Source organism: Haliotis asinina, chromosome 7 (assembly GCF_037392515.1).
Source record: "Haliotis asinina isolate JCU_RB_2024 chromosome 7, JCU_Hal_asi_v2, whole genome shotgun sequence".
NCBI lineage: Eukaryota > Metazoa > Mollusca > Gastropoda > Lepetellida > Haliotidae > Haliotis > Haliotis asinina.
Window position 1 is genome coordinate 52754871 of NC_090286.1, and position 17793 is coordinate 52772663.

The following is a 17793-nucleotide window of genomic DNA, read 5'->3' on the forward strand; positions in this document are numbered from 1 at the left end:
GGGTCTGTTCTTTCAACACTGTACATTAATGGTCTTGAGACATGGACTTATAACACTCCATTGTCTTAGTGTTGAAATCTGTACTTCCAACCCTGTATAATATTGAGTTCTTTCTATTATGCAATATTGAGTCTCAGATATGTACCTAAAACGTGGTCTATGAATTGAATTTTGGCAAGTACCACCTACATTTCAATTACAACTGTCATGCTGACATTTTGAGCAAATGTTTATCCCCAGTTGTATCCAACTCTCTCACAAGTCTACTGAAAATATTTTTAGAATCAAATGAAACAGAAAACACAATTCTTCGTAACTGAGCTCTTGCAACTGAATCATGTCAAGATGTGGGTCAAGAGTATACATGCCAAAAACCAACTGTTCTTAACAAAAACATGAGATTTCCTTGCAGCATCCACATGTTGCAGAGGGACCATCAGAGGACTAAAATATGTGAGTCTTGTTTTCGCTCACCCTCTTGTAATCAGATTGCTTGTAACACTGCCAACAGCCACGTGAATCCCTATACACTAAGTGAATAACTCTTGCAGAAGTCTCAAGAACATAAGTTCAATGATAGCCTTGAAACAAGTACTTCATCCAATCAGTGGCTATAAACACGCAAAGAAGTGGACCAAAAGTCAGCACATCCATAAAAAATTTGAAGTATGAAAACAAAAGGTATTTTATAGGCATATTAAGTGTCTCTTCTTTGCTACAGCTCAACAACTGAAAACTGTCAGCATTGGTGCCCAGTTATCCAGAAAACAACATCCGTTGTAACTTTCCATGCATGACAAAATCCAGAACAGCATTCAAACAGCAGTAAGGAGCATCATTACCCACAGAGACAGTGCAGACATGTTCCATTATGTGGAGTTTGCTCACTGGCAGTGGTCAATCACCATTTCCCTCAATATGTAGGCCAGTGAACTAAAGCAAGATCCCTTCCCGAGGAACTTTGCCAATCAAAACCCTAATGAAAATGTTAGGACGCTCTGCTGAGACTATGCCAAACATCGAGAAATTGCAGTTGCCGGCTGAAGACGACTTTCCATTGGAATAAATTTCCGTCCTAGCTGAAATCTTTTATTTCTAATAACTAAGGAGTCACTGTGCAAAGGAGAGTGTGTCCCCATAAACACAAAATAGCAGATTCTCCTGACATCAATACACCATTTTCACCTCATACATCACGAAGGCAAAGGGATACACGGATCAATACTGTAAAATTAACAAGAGATGTTCGGGCTGCCAAATTAGTGCACACAAAACTTTAGCAGACACAAATTATTTCTATCCCATTTCACTTGTTCCGGAAGTCAAGCTAGAGCTTGGAACAGAGGCCTTGTCATAGCTATTGACCACTAGCGTGCAATCCAATCTGCTGTACGGCACCGGAAACATAGCAAAGAATGTGGCTATTACAAAGTAGAAAAGGAGAACAATTGCACAAAACTTAGTGAAGTAGCCTTGGTTTTCCATAAATATTGACAATATTTACCCTATAATAAGACCCATGAAGATCCCAGACAGAACTGGTCTACACCACCAATGCTTTTCTTAAGAGACAATTAATGAAATCGAGTAGTAAGAATGGCTGACTTGGCTGACACATGTCATTGTAACCTCATTGTGTGGATCGATGCCCATGGTGCTGATCACTGGATTGTCTGGCCAAGAATTGATTATTTACAGATGGCTAATATTGGTAAGTGCAGCATGTAACAAATCAACCATATAATAAATTGTCTTCCAATTTCTCTACACCTATTGTTCTGTACAATGCAAGTGTACTCCTGATAAGTGTTTGAAGTCCATCTGACAACACGAAATACATGTCAAACACAAAGAAAACATTTTTTTCAAGGAAAGATTTAAGATCTCAATCAGCTACTGGTTTTGAATTCATTAAGGGCATTTAATCTTCCTGTTACAGGCAGTGTAAAATCATTAGATGTATTTTCATCATGAACCTGTCATACCATGACCTCATCTTCTTCACAGCCAAAATTAGTCTGAACAAAGCTTCGAGAGCTGAGGTATTACCTTTCATCGTAACTCAGAAAGATTAAAATGCAGCGTGCATTCCCATCTATGCCTCATAACTATTAGCCCTCATCATGGACTGCCTTTGATTGAATTTAACACATCATCGTACCAAGCTTCATCAAGCATTCAAATCCATCAATACAAACCCAATCTATGGCAAATGGAAATTCATTTACAGTATAAGGATCAAGCATTCTACACATTTCACTGGTCAGTTTTCTGGTTCTGACAACTGATGAATTTTCATTTACTGCATCCTTTTAAGGTTCAGCACCGACTAACGGCCACAAAAATATTTCTTTAAGCGAGGCTGATCTGAGAGGATATTGAATTTCTGTCGTCTTCGGATGAAAATATTGATTTCATATTGGCGATAAACTTCACAGACTAGAGAGTTCCATGCTTCATAGTTATGTGGAGAGTGGCAACTGTCAATGATTTCCAGAATATCACATATTTTACTTCCAGGATTTATTTTACCGATTTCATAGACGTTCTCATAAATTGGTCTTAAGTTCTAACTAAGCATGAACATGTTTATTGGTTTGTTTTCAAATCAGATACATTACATTTGAAATGAGGATTGATCGACAAACAGCTACAGAGGTCCACTCACCAATCAGAAGGTTGTTTTCAGTCTGACATGAAGTCAATGCAATGACTAAATATATCATGTGTTTTTATCCACTGGTTACAAATCAAATTAAGAGAAAACAAAAAGGTGACAAAATATTACTTTTTTTCTAAAAGTTATGTGAAGACATAAAAATAGACGTATTGGCGTTGCCATGGGAAGAATTAGTTTTGCTCAAACTATCACAGTCATTCTCTGTCTTGTGAATCTGTTGTGAGTAAATTTAATTGTTATTGTTTGACTCAAAGTGGTCATTTGAGTATACTTTACTGATACTATAACAAATCATGCAACAATTGACAACACCATGATCGGTTACTTCTTTCCACAAATTAGACCATGATTTGGATGCCCAGTATTCTTCTTCTTCTATATGGGTACAAGGCCCCTTCTCCAAGAGACAAGGAGGCTCCTTCTGTAAACAACAAGGTGCGTTCTGTGTGAAAATGCCCTTTCTGTAAAGCATTGAAACGCTTTTGGTGACAAGGCCCTTACAACAAGGCTCTTTCTGTGGGGCACCAAGGCCCCTCCTATATGGCAACAAGGCCCTTTCTTTGTGACAAGGCCTGTTTTGTAAGGCAACAAGATGCTTTTCATGAGACAAGGCCCTTACGACAAGGTTCTTTCTATATGGCAATAAGGCCCCTTCTGTAAGGCAACATCTACCCTTACCAACGTCTACCCTGTGAAGCACCAAGGTCCCTTCTGTATGGCAACAAGGCCCTTTCTGGGTGACAAGGCCACCCTATGACAAGGCTCCTTCTGTCTTGTTTGAGTGGCATATTTAGAAGTTGGAAGTCAGAACAAGAGTATATGGATGACAACTTCTCTAATTCTGGAGCATGACATTTCGATACAGGGTCTGGTATTGTTTTTAAGTCTGAATATCGAAAGCTCCCATTCTATAAAGGCCCCTTCTGTATGGCAACAAGGCCCTTTCTGTGTAACAAGGCTCCTTCCACAAGGTAGCAAGTCCCTTTCTGTGTGACAAGGCACCTTCTGTGAAGCAACAAGGCCCTTTCTGTGTGACAAGGCACCTTCTGTGAAGCAACAAGGCCCTTTCTGTGTGACAAGACACCTTATGTGAAGCAACAAGGCCCTTTCTGTGTGACAAGACACCTTATGTGAGGCAACAAGGCCCTTTCTGTGTGACAAGACACCTTATGTGAAGCAACAAGGCCCTTTCTGTGTCACAAGGCTCCTTCTGTGAGGCAACAAGGCACTTTCAGTGTGACAAGGCTCCTTCCACAAGGCAACAAGGCCCTTTCTGTGGGACAAGGCTCCTTCTACAAGGTAACAAGGTCCTATCTGTTAGGCACTAATAAACAAGGCCCTTTCTGTGGGACAAGGTCCCATCTGTGGGGCAAGTGGAGAGAAATACAGAAACATATCTCAAGTCACAACACAAGTCTGCTTCTTCTTTTCACAAAAGGCATCAAAGTGAGAGAATTTCTCACAAATCACAACTTCGATATAACAGCCAATATCATGGTCTCACAACCTGAGCAGAACTGATCATATAGATCAGCAAGGAGGCCACGAAACACTTTTATGTCCCTTTGCTTCATCTACAGAAATATATTACACATAAAATATGGTGGAAGAAAAGCAAAAAAACTTATTCATTCCTGCCGCTCCCAATCCAATTACTTTCCATGAAAAAAACATATCAAAAGTTTAATATTTAGCTTCTGGCAAGGAAATCCCATCAACTTGGTTCAAATACAAGGCAGCAATACCTTCCACTATCCAATCGTTTTCAGACACTGAGAGAAATCATTTCTTCTTGATCGAATGTCTGTCAAGCTCAGTTTAAAGAAGTTCATCAGTTTTAATTTCAAAATTACTCACTCATGGTGAAAACTAATAACAGCAAAAATCAATTTCCTCTCATTCAGTATGTTATTTGATGTCAAAATGAGCTTCTCCTCCACTGATGCAGAAGCAGTGCACATACACAAGATGGTGACACAGACAAATTGCTCGTCTTACCTGCCCAAGAATATATAATGGCTGTCTCAGTATCACATTGAATGTGTTGAGAAAGGAGGACATACCAATTAAATCTTGGATGCATATGGAAGTCTGTCAACACGAGAATGACAAGATGTCTCACCTGCATAAAAACGACAGACAGGGAAAAATACTGATGACTCATCTCTGTCAGAATGAGAGTTTTACAAAGGTCTTACTGAGAGGTCCTGTAAATGTCCCGTGTCTTACTGATGTTACACATATGCCACAAATATGGGTAACAAGAGTACCAATTCACGCCCATGTACATTTCTAAAACTTAAAAACACTTGCTGCAACAATCAATCCAGAACATGAGAGATGGGGAAATTGTCTCGATGAAAACAGAGTGAGTGAAGTTAGTTTTATGCCTCTTTTAGTAATATTATGACATAGGACACAGAAGTGGGCTTCACACACTTTACCCATGTGCTGAATCAAACCCTGGGCCTAGATTTTCGAAGCTCTTTTAGCCCTAAGATAGTCGTAAGTTAATGTTAATGTATGGCACTTACGACGATCTTAGCACTAAGAGAACTTTGAAAATCTAGGCCCAGGTCTTCACCTTGACAAGCGAGTGCCTTAACCACAAGCCCATCCAACTGCTCCAGCCAATTAGTATCTCATACAATATTCAATATTATTATCTTCAATGTGATTACCTTGACACTTTCTGAAGTACAGTCTCTATCAAGGACAACAAGGAGGAAAAGACCGCATGAATCTTCATGTCCAATTACTCATAAATACTGCAGATGAAAACTGCACAACGAAAACAATTCTTTGACTTGTATGTTCTTAACTGCCCAATGGGAATTTTCTTGAGACTTGATGAACAACTTCAAAACAAGAAGCAGACACTCCAACTTCTGAAGCTGAAGACCTGAAAGAAGACCTGACTGATGACCTTCCCGACCATTGTGCTGCCTGCCAATACAGGAAACTCTACACAATGACGTCTACATGCCAAGGATCCCAATTTACAGAGTCAATCACATAATGGCTTCTTGCAGGAAGCAGATCGTGGGATAAATCATACAAGAAGTAACATGTCTCAAGTTTGACTCTCTGTGGGTAACAATCAGACAACATTTGAACTCAGGCACCAGCCCTTGGCTTCATCCGCATCTCATTGTAAAATACAGGAAACTCAAGGGGAATGGAGAATCTTGACGTTGTCGACATGGCGACTCTTTTCTTGCAGCACTCCCAGAGGTATTTGTCCAGACGTGACAAACCTGTTTCTATTCAACATGCCTTATTGCCAGAAAATCGGTATAACTTCACTTACGAATTGATATCTACTTTCAAATAGAAGCCCCAAGCTTGTCATCATATTGCAGAGAATGTAGCAATATATTTCTGCCATAAGCTTTCTAGACACTTATCATCTTTTGTGGTTGGTTTCAAGGTCATGTCTGTCTTGGAAACTGATAAAGATTGTCTGAGTGTGTTTTGTGAATGTTAAACTGGATTCTCCAATATTCAATTTTCCTGAAGAAATAACATACTTTCAGTTGTAAAAAGTATGAGTCTTAAGGGATGCTCTCCTGTTTCTTTCAGTTTACATACAATTTACCCTCCACTTTTTTCAGATACCACATCATGATCACTAGGTCTCTCAAGCATATTTCATTACCACCAATAATGCTGTGCGGTGGATGGTGACTATCTTGTACAATCATCATTAAACACCACCATCACTGCCAGTAACATCGCTACAACATCATCAATGCTGTCATCATCAGGAACTTCTTAACCTTCTCTGAAGTAAGAATAAATCACTTAATTCATATTGTATGGTTAGAGTGAGTATGGTTTTATGCCGCTTCTAGCAATATTCTACCAATATCAGAAATGGGACAATGGAAATCGGTTTCACACATTATATGCATGAAGGGAATGGAACCTGAATCTTCGGCATGCCTTGGCTACCCTACCATACCGCCCCTGAATGGTGAAAGTACCCTGATGAGGAACCCAGAATTGACCATAACAACATATGTGAGACTGTGCATGTTGCTGAACTCAAACAAACCAGCAGTGTGACTGACATAAACATTGCCTTCAACGAGTGTCCAGTGACACTCGATGAAGCAAGCCAAGCCTGGACACCCACTGTTTGTGCCACAACATAGGAAGCAGAGTACTAGTTCATGCCCATGTACATTTCTGAAACTCAAAGACACATGCTGCAACAATCAATCCAAAACTGGTCCTTCTTAAACATTAATTTCCTTAACAATGCATGACCAACCACAACCACCATTTCCAAACACAAATCTTATGAATTAGGTCTCTCTAAATGGGTTAAAATCAATTTAAACAGGCAGAATCCCTTTAACTTTGTTATACACTCTAGACAACTGTGAGCTCATTGACATCCTGTATTAGCTGGTGAGAGAACAGGACACAGTTTAAGCTCTGATGAATCTACATGGTCTACACTCTCAAGTAATGGACAGTCCCCATGCTCAAATGGAGATGCAAACATCAACAGATCCGGGACATTCCTTGCAATCAAATCCCTCTGAATTCAATCGTGCACTAGTTTGATTCGTTAAAATCAATTCATTCTGACAGTCCATGTTCGGAGGGTTGAATTCTGTGAAAACACGACAATTTGAAAGCTATTCAGTTGTAACCCTCTTGACAATACCACAATCAATACACAGTCAGAGATCTTGCAAGCGGCAGGCGGCAAGATGGAGGACCAACAAAGCAATAAGTCATTCTACGTCTAGACTGTGGTGATAATTCTATTCCCACATCACAAAAGATAACCTTAAAATTCCCCTGAAATTTTCAAGTTATCGACTCCAGGTTAATTTGTTATTTCTCAGTCCTTGTCGCATATTGATCCAGCAACACATATCCCTGTTTCACACAACCAAAATGGTGGACAAATATGAAATGTCAGGGCTTTTTTTCACATTTCAGACATATATCTTGTATGTCTACATTTGTGGACTGAGCATTTCTATGGCCCATGTCAGGGCATGACCAGACAACAATAAATCTTCACCTGATCAATTAGCAGCCAGCAATATCATGATAGTGCAAATATTTTAATTGACAGACGTCACATCTGATGCAGATGTCATACTTTAGTCCTTGCAAGTTTCTACTTAAACACATTCAACAAATTTGTCATACATCATTGCATAAAACATAGCAGAGGACAGTGTCTACATGAATTGAATACATGTTGCAAATTCCTGGCTAGAGTCAGGAGACATTATGCAAAGAGTGACAGGAGCTGTGTACAGGTTTTGTACAGGAGTATATCAGGAAATCAGTGTGGATCTATTTGCTAAACTCATAGAAGGTTCAATTTTGGTTCTCTCGGCAGAATTACAGATGGTTCAATGTTGGTTCTCGCAGCTGAATTCCAGCTACACACTAAAGGTCTGTAACTAATCATTTTTGGACCACACAATCAAGTGACTGTCACTATGTGTTATGGACACATTTTTATGACTTATGAATAGACTGGTACAAAAACAAAAGATCACTAATAATCAAATCAATCAAGAAAGCAACAGTTTCACTCCTAATATCAAACAAAAGTAAAATAGGCAAGTTTGTATTGTTCTTTATCATGGCACAGAAGAGAATGTGAACTGAATGTTGAATGAATCATATCAAGCTTAATCCTAAAAATATTATTAGTTCAAACAACAAACATACATCCATCAGTAGAACCTGTTGTTAAATGTGTAGCCATGTAACATTCCAGAATAAAAAATTACACTTACCAAAACAGGAAAGACTTAATAAGTGATAACTTATCTTCAAATCAGTTTAGTTTTTGCTTTCACCGATCACAGACCTACAATTTCTGGACACATCAATTCACCAAACTGCTAAAATGGTACACGCATGTACTTTATTCACTAGAAATTTACATGCTACACAAGATTCATTTCAGGTTACTCTACCAACAAACGCAAACACCTTCCACTGCAAAGTCTACTGTACTAACAGTAGTTACCTCCCCTTATCTTTAACCAAACAAGACACCATGATGCAAGTACTCAGGATTTCAAGTGAAATATGACTACCATGTTAACTCCTAAAAAGTTTAAATAATCAATCAACAAGTGAGTAGATGCCACACAAGTATCAAAACTACACTCTGACTTACATAATTATTGAAGAAGATGGTGGGTAGAGGCCAAATGTCACATGTCAGAACAAACAACACACTGCATGAGGGATCATTCCTTACACTAATTCAATCAAGTCAAGCTTACCGAGGAATTTTATTTTTGACAGACAACAGGTGGTTGAGCACCTATCTACACACTGGACACAATGGAAACAAGGAGTCCTTGTGGAAAATGTGGAAACTGTCAATTTTTGGGGGGTTGGGGTGGGTTAACATTCTGAGCATGCTCATAAAGTTAAGCATTTTTTTTCACTGATACTTAAACTTAACATCAGCCACTGAGCTTGTCTGGACAAATTGGTGCTGGCTCGTCATGCAGAGGGCCTGGGTTGAATTCCCCAATGTGTGAAGCCCACAGTGTCTGGTGTCCCCTGCCTTCATACTGCTGGATTAGTCATGTTGCTGTGTAATCTCCAAGGGTAGCACAGGTTTACTTTGTCAGTAAAGCGGACAATGAGTGTGGCATATTTAAAGGGGAAATCAAACCATAACTACAACAGGGCTGGTTTGTTGCTCAACACAGCACTTACCAAAATTCAAGCTGTATGGCGCCAGTCTGTAAATAGTCAAGTCTGGACCAGACAATCCAGTGATCAACAGCATGACCATCATTCTACGCAATTGGGATATGATGACATGAGTAAACCAAGTCAGCGAACCTGACCACCCGATCCCGTTAGTCGCCTCTTACGTTAAGAATGGGTTACTGACGGTCTACATGGAGGAGGAAAGACCAAAATGATGCAGGATGTAGATGTAGGCCACTTCGGAAAGTAAGCAAGTGAGTGAATTTAGTTTTACATCACTTTTAGCAATATTCCAAGAAACATCATGTCAGGAAGACACATTGTGCCCATGTGGGGAATCGAATCCGGGTCTTCGGTGCAATGAGTGAACGCCTTAACCACTAGGCTACCCCACCACCACCACTTTGATGAAACCCAAGAACAAAGTATTGTGCTGACACACCCCGAAACATGAGCAGTGAATTGCCTTGGTATCATCATACAACCACTGGTGTCTGTGTCTGGACCAGACAATCCAGTGATCAACAACATGTGCATCGATCTGCACAATTGGGAACCGATGACATGTGTCCGTGAACCTGACCACGCGATCCCGATAGTCGCCTCTTACGACAACCACAGTCGCCTTTTATGGCAAGCATGGGTTGCTGAAGGCCTATTCTACCCCAGGACCTTCACGGGACATACAACCACTGGTGTCTGTGGTAATGAAGTGAAGGAACTACCTTATGCGGTCATCTGGCTTGAAAGATATAGTATCTTCACTGTGAAGAACATGTACAGTTGAACTTAAGTCCTGAAGCAAAGCCCATGGACAGTTACATTGTAAGGTGTTCACTGGTCACAAAGGGAGCATGAGTTGATGTACCCTCCATGTTTGTTTATGTTCCCTGGGCCCCATGACCAGTGAACTATGTATTTATCTTACAAAGATCATAATAAGATGTACTACTAGCACAAAATACCAAATAAAACTCCCACACTTCGGGATTCCCAGTGGGTAACACAGAAAATGTTACTCACTTGTAAGCAGAGGACATATATAGGTGAAGTAAGACAAACACTTACATACACCTTAAGTACACTTTGTACATAACTTTTCTCAACAACAACAATTCAACTGGATCCTGTTACTTATGCTTAAAAATTAATGCTTATGCAAAGGAGGGTTTACCATGGACTGTATAAAGTACATGAACAAAATGTTATTACCTCTGATCAATTATGCAAGAAAACTAAGATGGAAGATGATGAATATTAGAGGTGTGACGATACAGAAAATTCATGATACGATTCATATCACGATATTTGGGAATGATACAATGAGATTCGATACACATCACACATGCTATCTTCAGCTATTTTCTTTAGAAACATATATGTTGATATCATGTAACAGTGTAAATATTGACATAACCATCAATTTCTAGTGACCATTAACAATTTTCAGGTCAATGATACATATCATGGTACTAAAAAAAAGTATCGATATATTTATCGTTCAATGTCACGATTATCGATACTAGGATATATCGTCACAGTTCTAATGAATATGTCCAACTTAACATGAGGTAAAATTGCTTATTTTTCTGCACATTTTAATGCTTCAAGTGTTAAGAAAGTTTGAATATTCCCATCCATTAGGCTTAAGAGATTACATTAAAAGCAACTATTTGTGATGGTATTTTGATTCATGAATCTTAAAATTATGTAAATTGGTTTTATTGTACAAGGTTTCAAACATTCTCACATTCCAACATTGATTTTCTTCTAAAATTTCAATAAATACTCAAACAAATTTCACTTAACAAAATTGAATACTTGAATTTTTTGGACTTCATTGTATCCAAAATAGAAGCAAGTCATAGCAAGTGACATCATAAAGGGCCATAAGTCTGTCTGAATCTTCAAAAAATCTGCTTCAAAGTTTATTTATGTATTAATACACAATGAATTTTTGAAAATATTAATCTTTAAAAATTTCCTGAATCAGCTGTAGCTAAATCAGTGTGATCCTATTATAAGAACCATTGAAGAAAGAACAGATACAAGTTGTGTCTTTAAGCAGAAGCTTTACTGTCTTCCCAGTTGTGGTGCTCTGTTAAAACCTACTTGAAAATCATAACATGTTCTGTTGACTTGAACATATGACTATAGACAAGAAATAACCATTTGACCTCACACTGACAGTTTTATATGTCGTCTTTCAAATCTCAAAGTCACAACTGTAACTGAAAAGATTCCTTTTTCCTGATTAAAAACTAAACAAAACTGATCAAGAATTCTGTATAAGATACTCTTAGCACAGTGTTCATCATCCTTGATCCAATTGTTCAAAATGATGTTTTTCAAGCTACCATTTCAACTCAAGTCCACCAACAAACTGTTCCTTTTTTCATGGATATCCAACCTTTCAGATAATTCATCCTTGGATCAATACGTCCAAGGCAAAATAATTACCATTCGGAAAACAGAAGTATAGAGTTTGAAGCAACATGTTGTAACATAGTGTCCATTACTTTTGGCCACTGACAATTCACCATCCTAATTACGCCTGTTGAGCGCTGTGAAAAAGCTGCTTTTTCCTAATTGGTTCCGAGGATGAGCAGTTGAAATGTCTTCAGACCATTTTCACACACAATAGTATCAGTGGGGTGTTCCTGTGCAATATTTTTTTGTAATCAATCTGCCTGTAATGGATCGCGAAACTAGACCTCAAGATTTTGAAAGAATCTTTGATTTTCTCCAGACCAGTGGAACTGAAGATGAGGTACTGATTGAACTCCAGAAATGTTAGTGTAATATATTTTTTTCATTTATTTACTGTCAAAGTTCAAATAGATTTTATTTCAATTGATTGCAAGGTTTGCTTTCACACGGAATTATTTCTGATCCTATGAAGATATGTTGGACTGGAAGAGATAGGGACCTTCAGCAACCTTTTTGAAAAGGTTTTCAAGAAGAACATTTTCACAGAAAACAGTTTCCACAGATATGAAATAATTTTGGAAGAGAGTTGTGCTGTGATTTTCTTGACATATCATACTCCAGTTGACAGCAAAACACTCAGAAGAACAGATTCCACCCACATTTACAACTGAGTCACCTTTCGCCCATATTTCCATTTCATGAAACTAACAAATGCTCAAGTTAACAGTATTAAGACTATTGAGCATAAAATGAGACAGCTTGGAAATCTGAACAAACAAATAAGGTCATGATGACTTCATCAAACATAGCTAGGTTACAGAGACCTGTGAGCATTTTCTGAGAAGTGGCAGAGGCAGTTTTGTCCTGTCTATTGTTGTTGCCATTGTAATCAATCACATAAAGCTTTTGCAAAAAATAATACTGGTACACAACCTCAACTCAAAATATCTGGAGCAGCATCACCAGAATTCTCACCGTCATCAACACCAGTCTCACCACCACTGCCATCTGCATCACTCTCACTGCCATCAGCACCACTCTCACCAACATTAACCACATCATCACCATCAATCAGCCTGCTCTCATCACCATCAGCCCTGCTCTCATCACCATCAGCCCTGCACTCATCACCATCAGCCCTGCTCTCATCAACATCAGCCTTGCTCTCATCACCATCAGCCCTGCTCTCATCACCATCAGCACCATTCTCACCAACATTAACCCCAACTTCATCACCATCAGGCTTGCTCTCATCACCATCAGCCCTGCTCTCATCACCACAAGCACCATTCTCACCAATATTAACCCCAACTTCATCACCATCAGCCCTGCTCTCGTCACCATCAGCCCTTTTCTCATCACCATCAGCACCACTAATTCATTCATCATCATCACCATCATCCCTGCTCTCATCACCATCGGCACCATTCATTCATTCAACATCATCACCATCATCCCTGCTCTCATCACCATCGGCACCATTCATTCATTCATTCATTCATTCATTCAACATCATCACCATCAGCCCTGCTCTTATCACCATCAGTACCACTGTCGCCACCATCAGCACCATCCTCTCCACCATCAGCATCACTCACACCAACATTAGTACCGCCTTCTTCATCAGCAGCACCACCCTCCACCACCACCAGCAAATAGACTGAGGCAACTGACAACATGCATTTCCGTAAAGATGGGTTTTTTTCTGTAGTATTACTGAGCATTTATGGGAGCAATTAAACTACAGGAAATTTTCCTTATTGTGTACTGAAGGTGAAGCAAATGTGGAAACTTGTCAAAGTCATCTTCCCAGGAGTGTTTCTCCTGACAGCTGGCCATGCTATTGGCTGAACAGGGAATAAATGGATTCACATGAAAAATAAGAATCACCAGGGATATCAAATAACACAAACCTTCAACTTTCTATCGGCCTCAAAACTCAATATACTGTGTAAATTATGAATTCTGGAAGAATTCTGGTAATTTCCCATCAGTTTCGGATATTCTTTCAACTCATCTACTTCATACAAAATTCAGACTCTAGACATTCTGTTATAGTGTCTACTTCAGGACAGCAATCATCCAAATATTTCTAAAAACTAAAACCTATGTAGCCAAGCCACATGAGATTTATTTTTTTTTGTTCAATCTGTATTCTTTAACTTTATCACTACCGCAGTACCCTGTACATTGTCTTGTGAGCCACCCTGTCTCTCTTTGTCACTTCCATTAATTACTGTCTATGACATTTATGGTTTTCATTGGTCATCTGCCTTGGCTGAAACGATAACAGTCCTAAGAGAAACCCTCTGATAAAACAAGAAACATTATGACTGAACCAGGACTGTCATATATAAGCATCTGTTTCTGACTGAGGGAGACAGTCAGAGAACTGTGACACTTGACATGATAATGAGCTAGGACTAGAACATATTACATGCAGGACAAGATTGTTGGTGGTTCTGTATAGTGAATCACAGTGCCTTCCAGACAACTTCAAACAAGAAAAGCCAGCAACTATAATTAAATCTGTTTAATCACAACCTTGTGAGGATGAAAAAATAACCCCAGACTAATGCATGTAGCAGGATGACTGCAATGTCCCTTCATTCAAACTGTCCACAGAAGGTACTAGGACAGAGCATTTCACATACAAACAAAAAAAGAGTCGAACCAGATGAATTTGAAAACACATCAAAATCCTATTTTCTTCTCAGATCCAATACAGAATTTACTCAGTGATTTTACTGCTACATAACTGGACTTTGGATGGCGATCAAACCAGAGGCCGAAAGTGTGAGCATGCAAAACAAGCTGTGAGCAGTGACACAGCAAACAAACAGACCTCCACTAACAGTTGACCAACACCAACTGTTGACACTTTTAAGTGCTATTCACTAGCAATTCTTAATGGCTACATTCACGCATGCAACAACAGGTGTGAGCACTGGGAGGTTTTGTGTGTCAGAATTGCCACTGGGGACAATTAACAATGTCAATTATACAACTTACCACCATGTCTGAAGACTTGTCAAGGCCAGTGGGAGGGAGAGCTTCTTCCTGGCGATCTTCCGCCTTTTCAATTGGTTCTTCTCCGTCAACGTTAACCTCCTCTTCACCAGTAACTTGCTCAGACTCGCCACTGATTGGTCCCCTGGCAACAACGATCTCCACCAATCCCTGGGCGTTTTGAAGAATGCGTATAGCCTCAGTATGGGAGATGTCTAGAGGCTGACCATCGATGGCAAGAATTTGGTCTCCCTCCCGTAGGCGCCCATCTCTGAAAACACAAGAACTGGAATAAGAAACCTAGTTAGAAGAATCAACCTTTCTTTTTTGAGTTACTGTAATCATTTATACAAGCTACTTTTAAAAGGGTGACATGGTTTTTAAGATAAATGTCCACGAGAATAATGGTAGTTTCTAAAATGCAATACACTGGTCAATACATAGTCTGTCCCCGAACCACATTATTTTACCTAATGCCAAGGTTTTTCTGTAGTGCTAAAGCCTTAAAATGAAGCAAGTCTAGATTTCCACAGGTTCTGAATCCCTGTTCTCCTTGGGTCTCCTTTTCAATTAAAATGGGTTTGTTTGTTACAATCAAAATTATAGATATTCAGAAACTAAGCCTTAGTCTAGTGAATACACTGTGAGTTAGTTTAGTTTCACACCATACTCAGTATTATTCCAGCTATATGGTGGCAGTCTGTAAATAATCGAATAATACTCTGGACCAGACAATCCAGTGATCAAAAGTATCAACATTGATCTACTCAGTTGGGAACCGATGGCATGTATCAACCAAGTCAGCCAGGAACTTAATAAGTCACCTTTTATGAGAAGCATCAGGTCTAACCCTGACCTTTGTCTGACAAAGGAACTATGTCACTGGCAAGCCCGTAACTTCCTTATAAATATATAAGTACACATGGAATTCTCTAAAGCAAGCTCAGTGACTATTTGTTCCCTATCAAGATGATGACACAAAACCAAATCTTCATGTACATAGATTGATTCACAAATCTCCTTACTCCAACAATGATGGTAAACATAAGCACAACCCTTTTGAAATTCCCTCTTAAACACCACCTGTACCTTCACACACAAGATGAACTATGTCAATCAATCAGTCATTCACCACCATCATATTCTGTACCACAATAAAGTTCAATGACATGAATGTGTGGATATAAATAAGTACAATGTATGTGTTTCATTTACACTACATTCTCCCTTGCTCAAACAAGATCATCAGAAGATGACATAACCCCCTGGGACCCACATATTTGAAAGGACAAATCATCTGACAGTTACTTATGGTGATTTTAGACCAAGTCTGAACTGTTTCCATGGAATTCATGAAAAATATAAATGCCATACATCTGTAATCAGAAAAAGTCACCATTTCAAGATCTGTCTCATATATCTGCCAAGATCTTTTGAAAGATATGAAATGGTTTTAGGAGTTGTGCTCCGGAAATGAAGTCCGCAACATGTTCATGGAACCAAGAAAATAATACATCACAAAAACCTGTAAATACTGAAAGGCACCACTTTGGGGTCTGACACATATATCTACCAAGTTTTACTGACAGATATTAAGAAGTTTTTAAGTTCTGGTTCGGAAACGAAACACACCTCTCACATTTGGGAGTAAGTCCGAAATGTTTCCACTGAAACAGTGAAAATAATATATCACAAAAACCTGTAAGTAGCAAAAGGCACCACTTTGGGGTCTGACACACATATCTACCCAGTTTTGCAGAAAAATATTGAACGGTTTTTGAGTTCTGCTCCGGAAACAAAGTTCATCCCTCTATTTTGAGACAAAGTCCGAAACATTTCCATGGAAACGGAGAAAATCATAAATCACAAAAACCTGTAAAGAGCAAAAGGCACCACTTTGGGATCTGCCATACATATCTAACAACTTTTGCTGACAGATATTACAAAGTTTTTGAGATGTGCTCCAGAAACAAAACACACCTCTCACTTTTGAGACTATGTCCGAAACGTTTCCATGGAAACCGAGAACATAATAAATCCCAAAAACCTGTAAATAGTAAAAGGCACCATTTTGGGTTCTAATTGATATATCTACCAAGTTTTGCAGAAAAATATAGAACAGTTTTTGAGTTCTGCTCAGGAAACGAAACACATCTCGCATTACATGCTGGGGGGGATAAAAAGTTTCAATCAAATGATCATTGGACTTAAATTACTGATCATTCACCACCAGCACAATAGGTACAGCACACTGTTTCAATACAGTTCACTGGTTATGATATCGTCTTGAGATATCTTGGTGAAGCTGGTCTCCTTTGAGTCAACTTGGAGTGGTTTGCTACACATTTCTCAAGAGTGTTCTTGCAACATCAACATCACAGTACCATAAACTGTTTGAACAAAACTGTGCATGAGTGCATTATGATCTTCAGAATATCTAGGTCATATTTTGGTCATATTTCAGTCAATAGAGGATTTACTGAAATCTCAGATGGATGAACTTGCACTCTCCGCACATAATGCTACAAACTGTTTTAACAAAACTGACTGGCCATGAGTGGGTGGTTTAACCTTGCTCATATTTTGGCAATCACAGAATACTTCTGGTCCTTCCATGCCTGGCCTGAGGATTAATGCACAAGCCACAGCAGGAAATTGGTGTTCCTGTCCCTGTTGATCTCTCAGGGCTGCTTTGTAGGACTACAATAACACTCCTTTTCACTGCTACATCCACAGAGCTGGAAGGTTTCAGAGCCTGGTAAAAATTGTCTTGCCTTCAACTGTCCTCCTCCACTGTTCAACTAACTGGTCCGGTGCTTACGAGATATTGGTGCTCACAGTCTGACCATTTCAGATGGGGTCAAGGAGCTTGATGAAGAAGTGTAACAAATTTTCTCATTCAAAACATAATGTACCAGAAGAACAAATTTCTTCGGAAATTTTTTTTTTTTTTTCAA

The 17793-nt window shown here is 39.1% G+C and overlaps 1 protein-coding gene across 1 annotated transcript in view; it reads right to left on the reverse strand.

Annotated features, from left to right (window-relative positions):
* LOC137291809 (multiple PDZ domain protein-like) overlaps positions 1-17793 on the reverse strand; it is a 256863-nt gene that overhangs the window by 161049 nt on the left and 78021 nt on the right. Inside the window, exon 6 of the mRNA XM_067823344.1 lies at positions 14840-15107. Within this exon, the coding sequence (XP_067679445.1) occupies positions 14840-15107 (268 nt within the window). The remainder of the gene's footprint in view (positions 1-14839; positions 15108-17793) is intronic.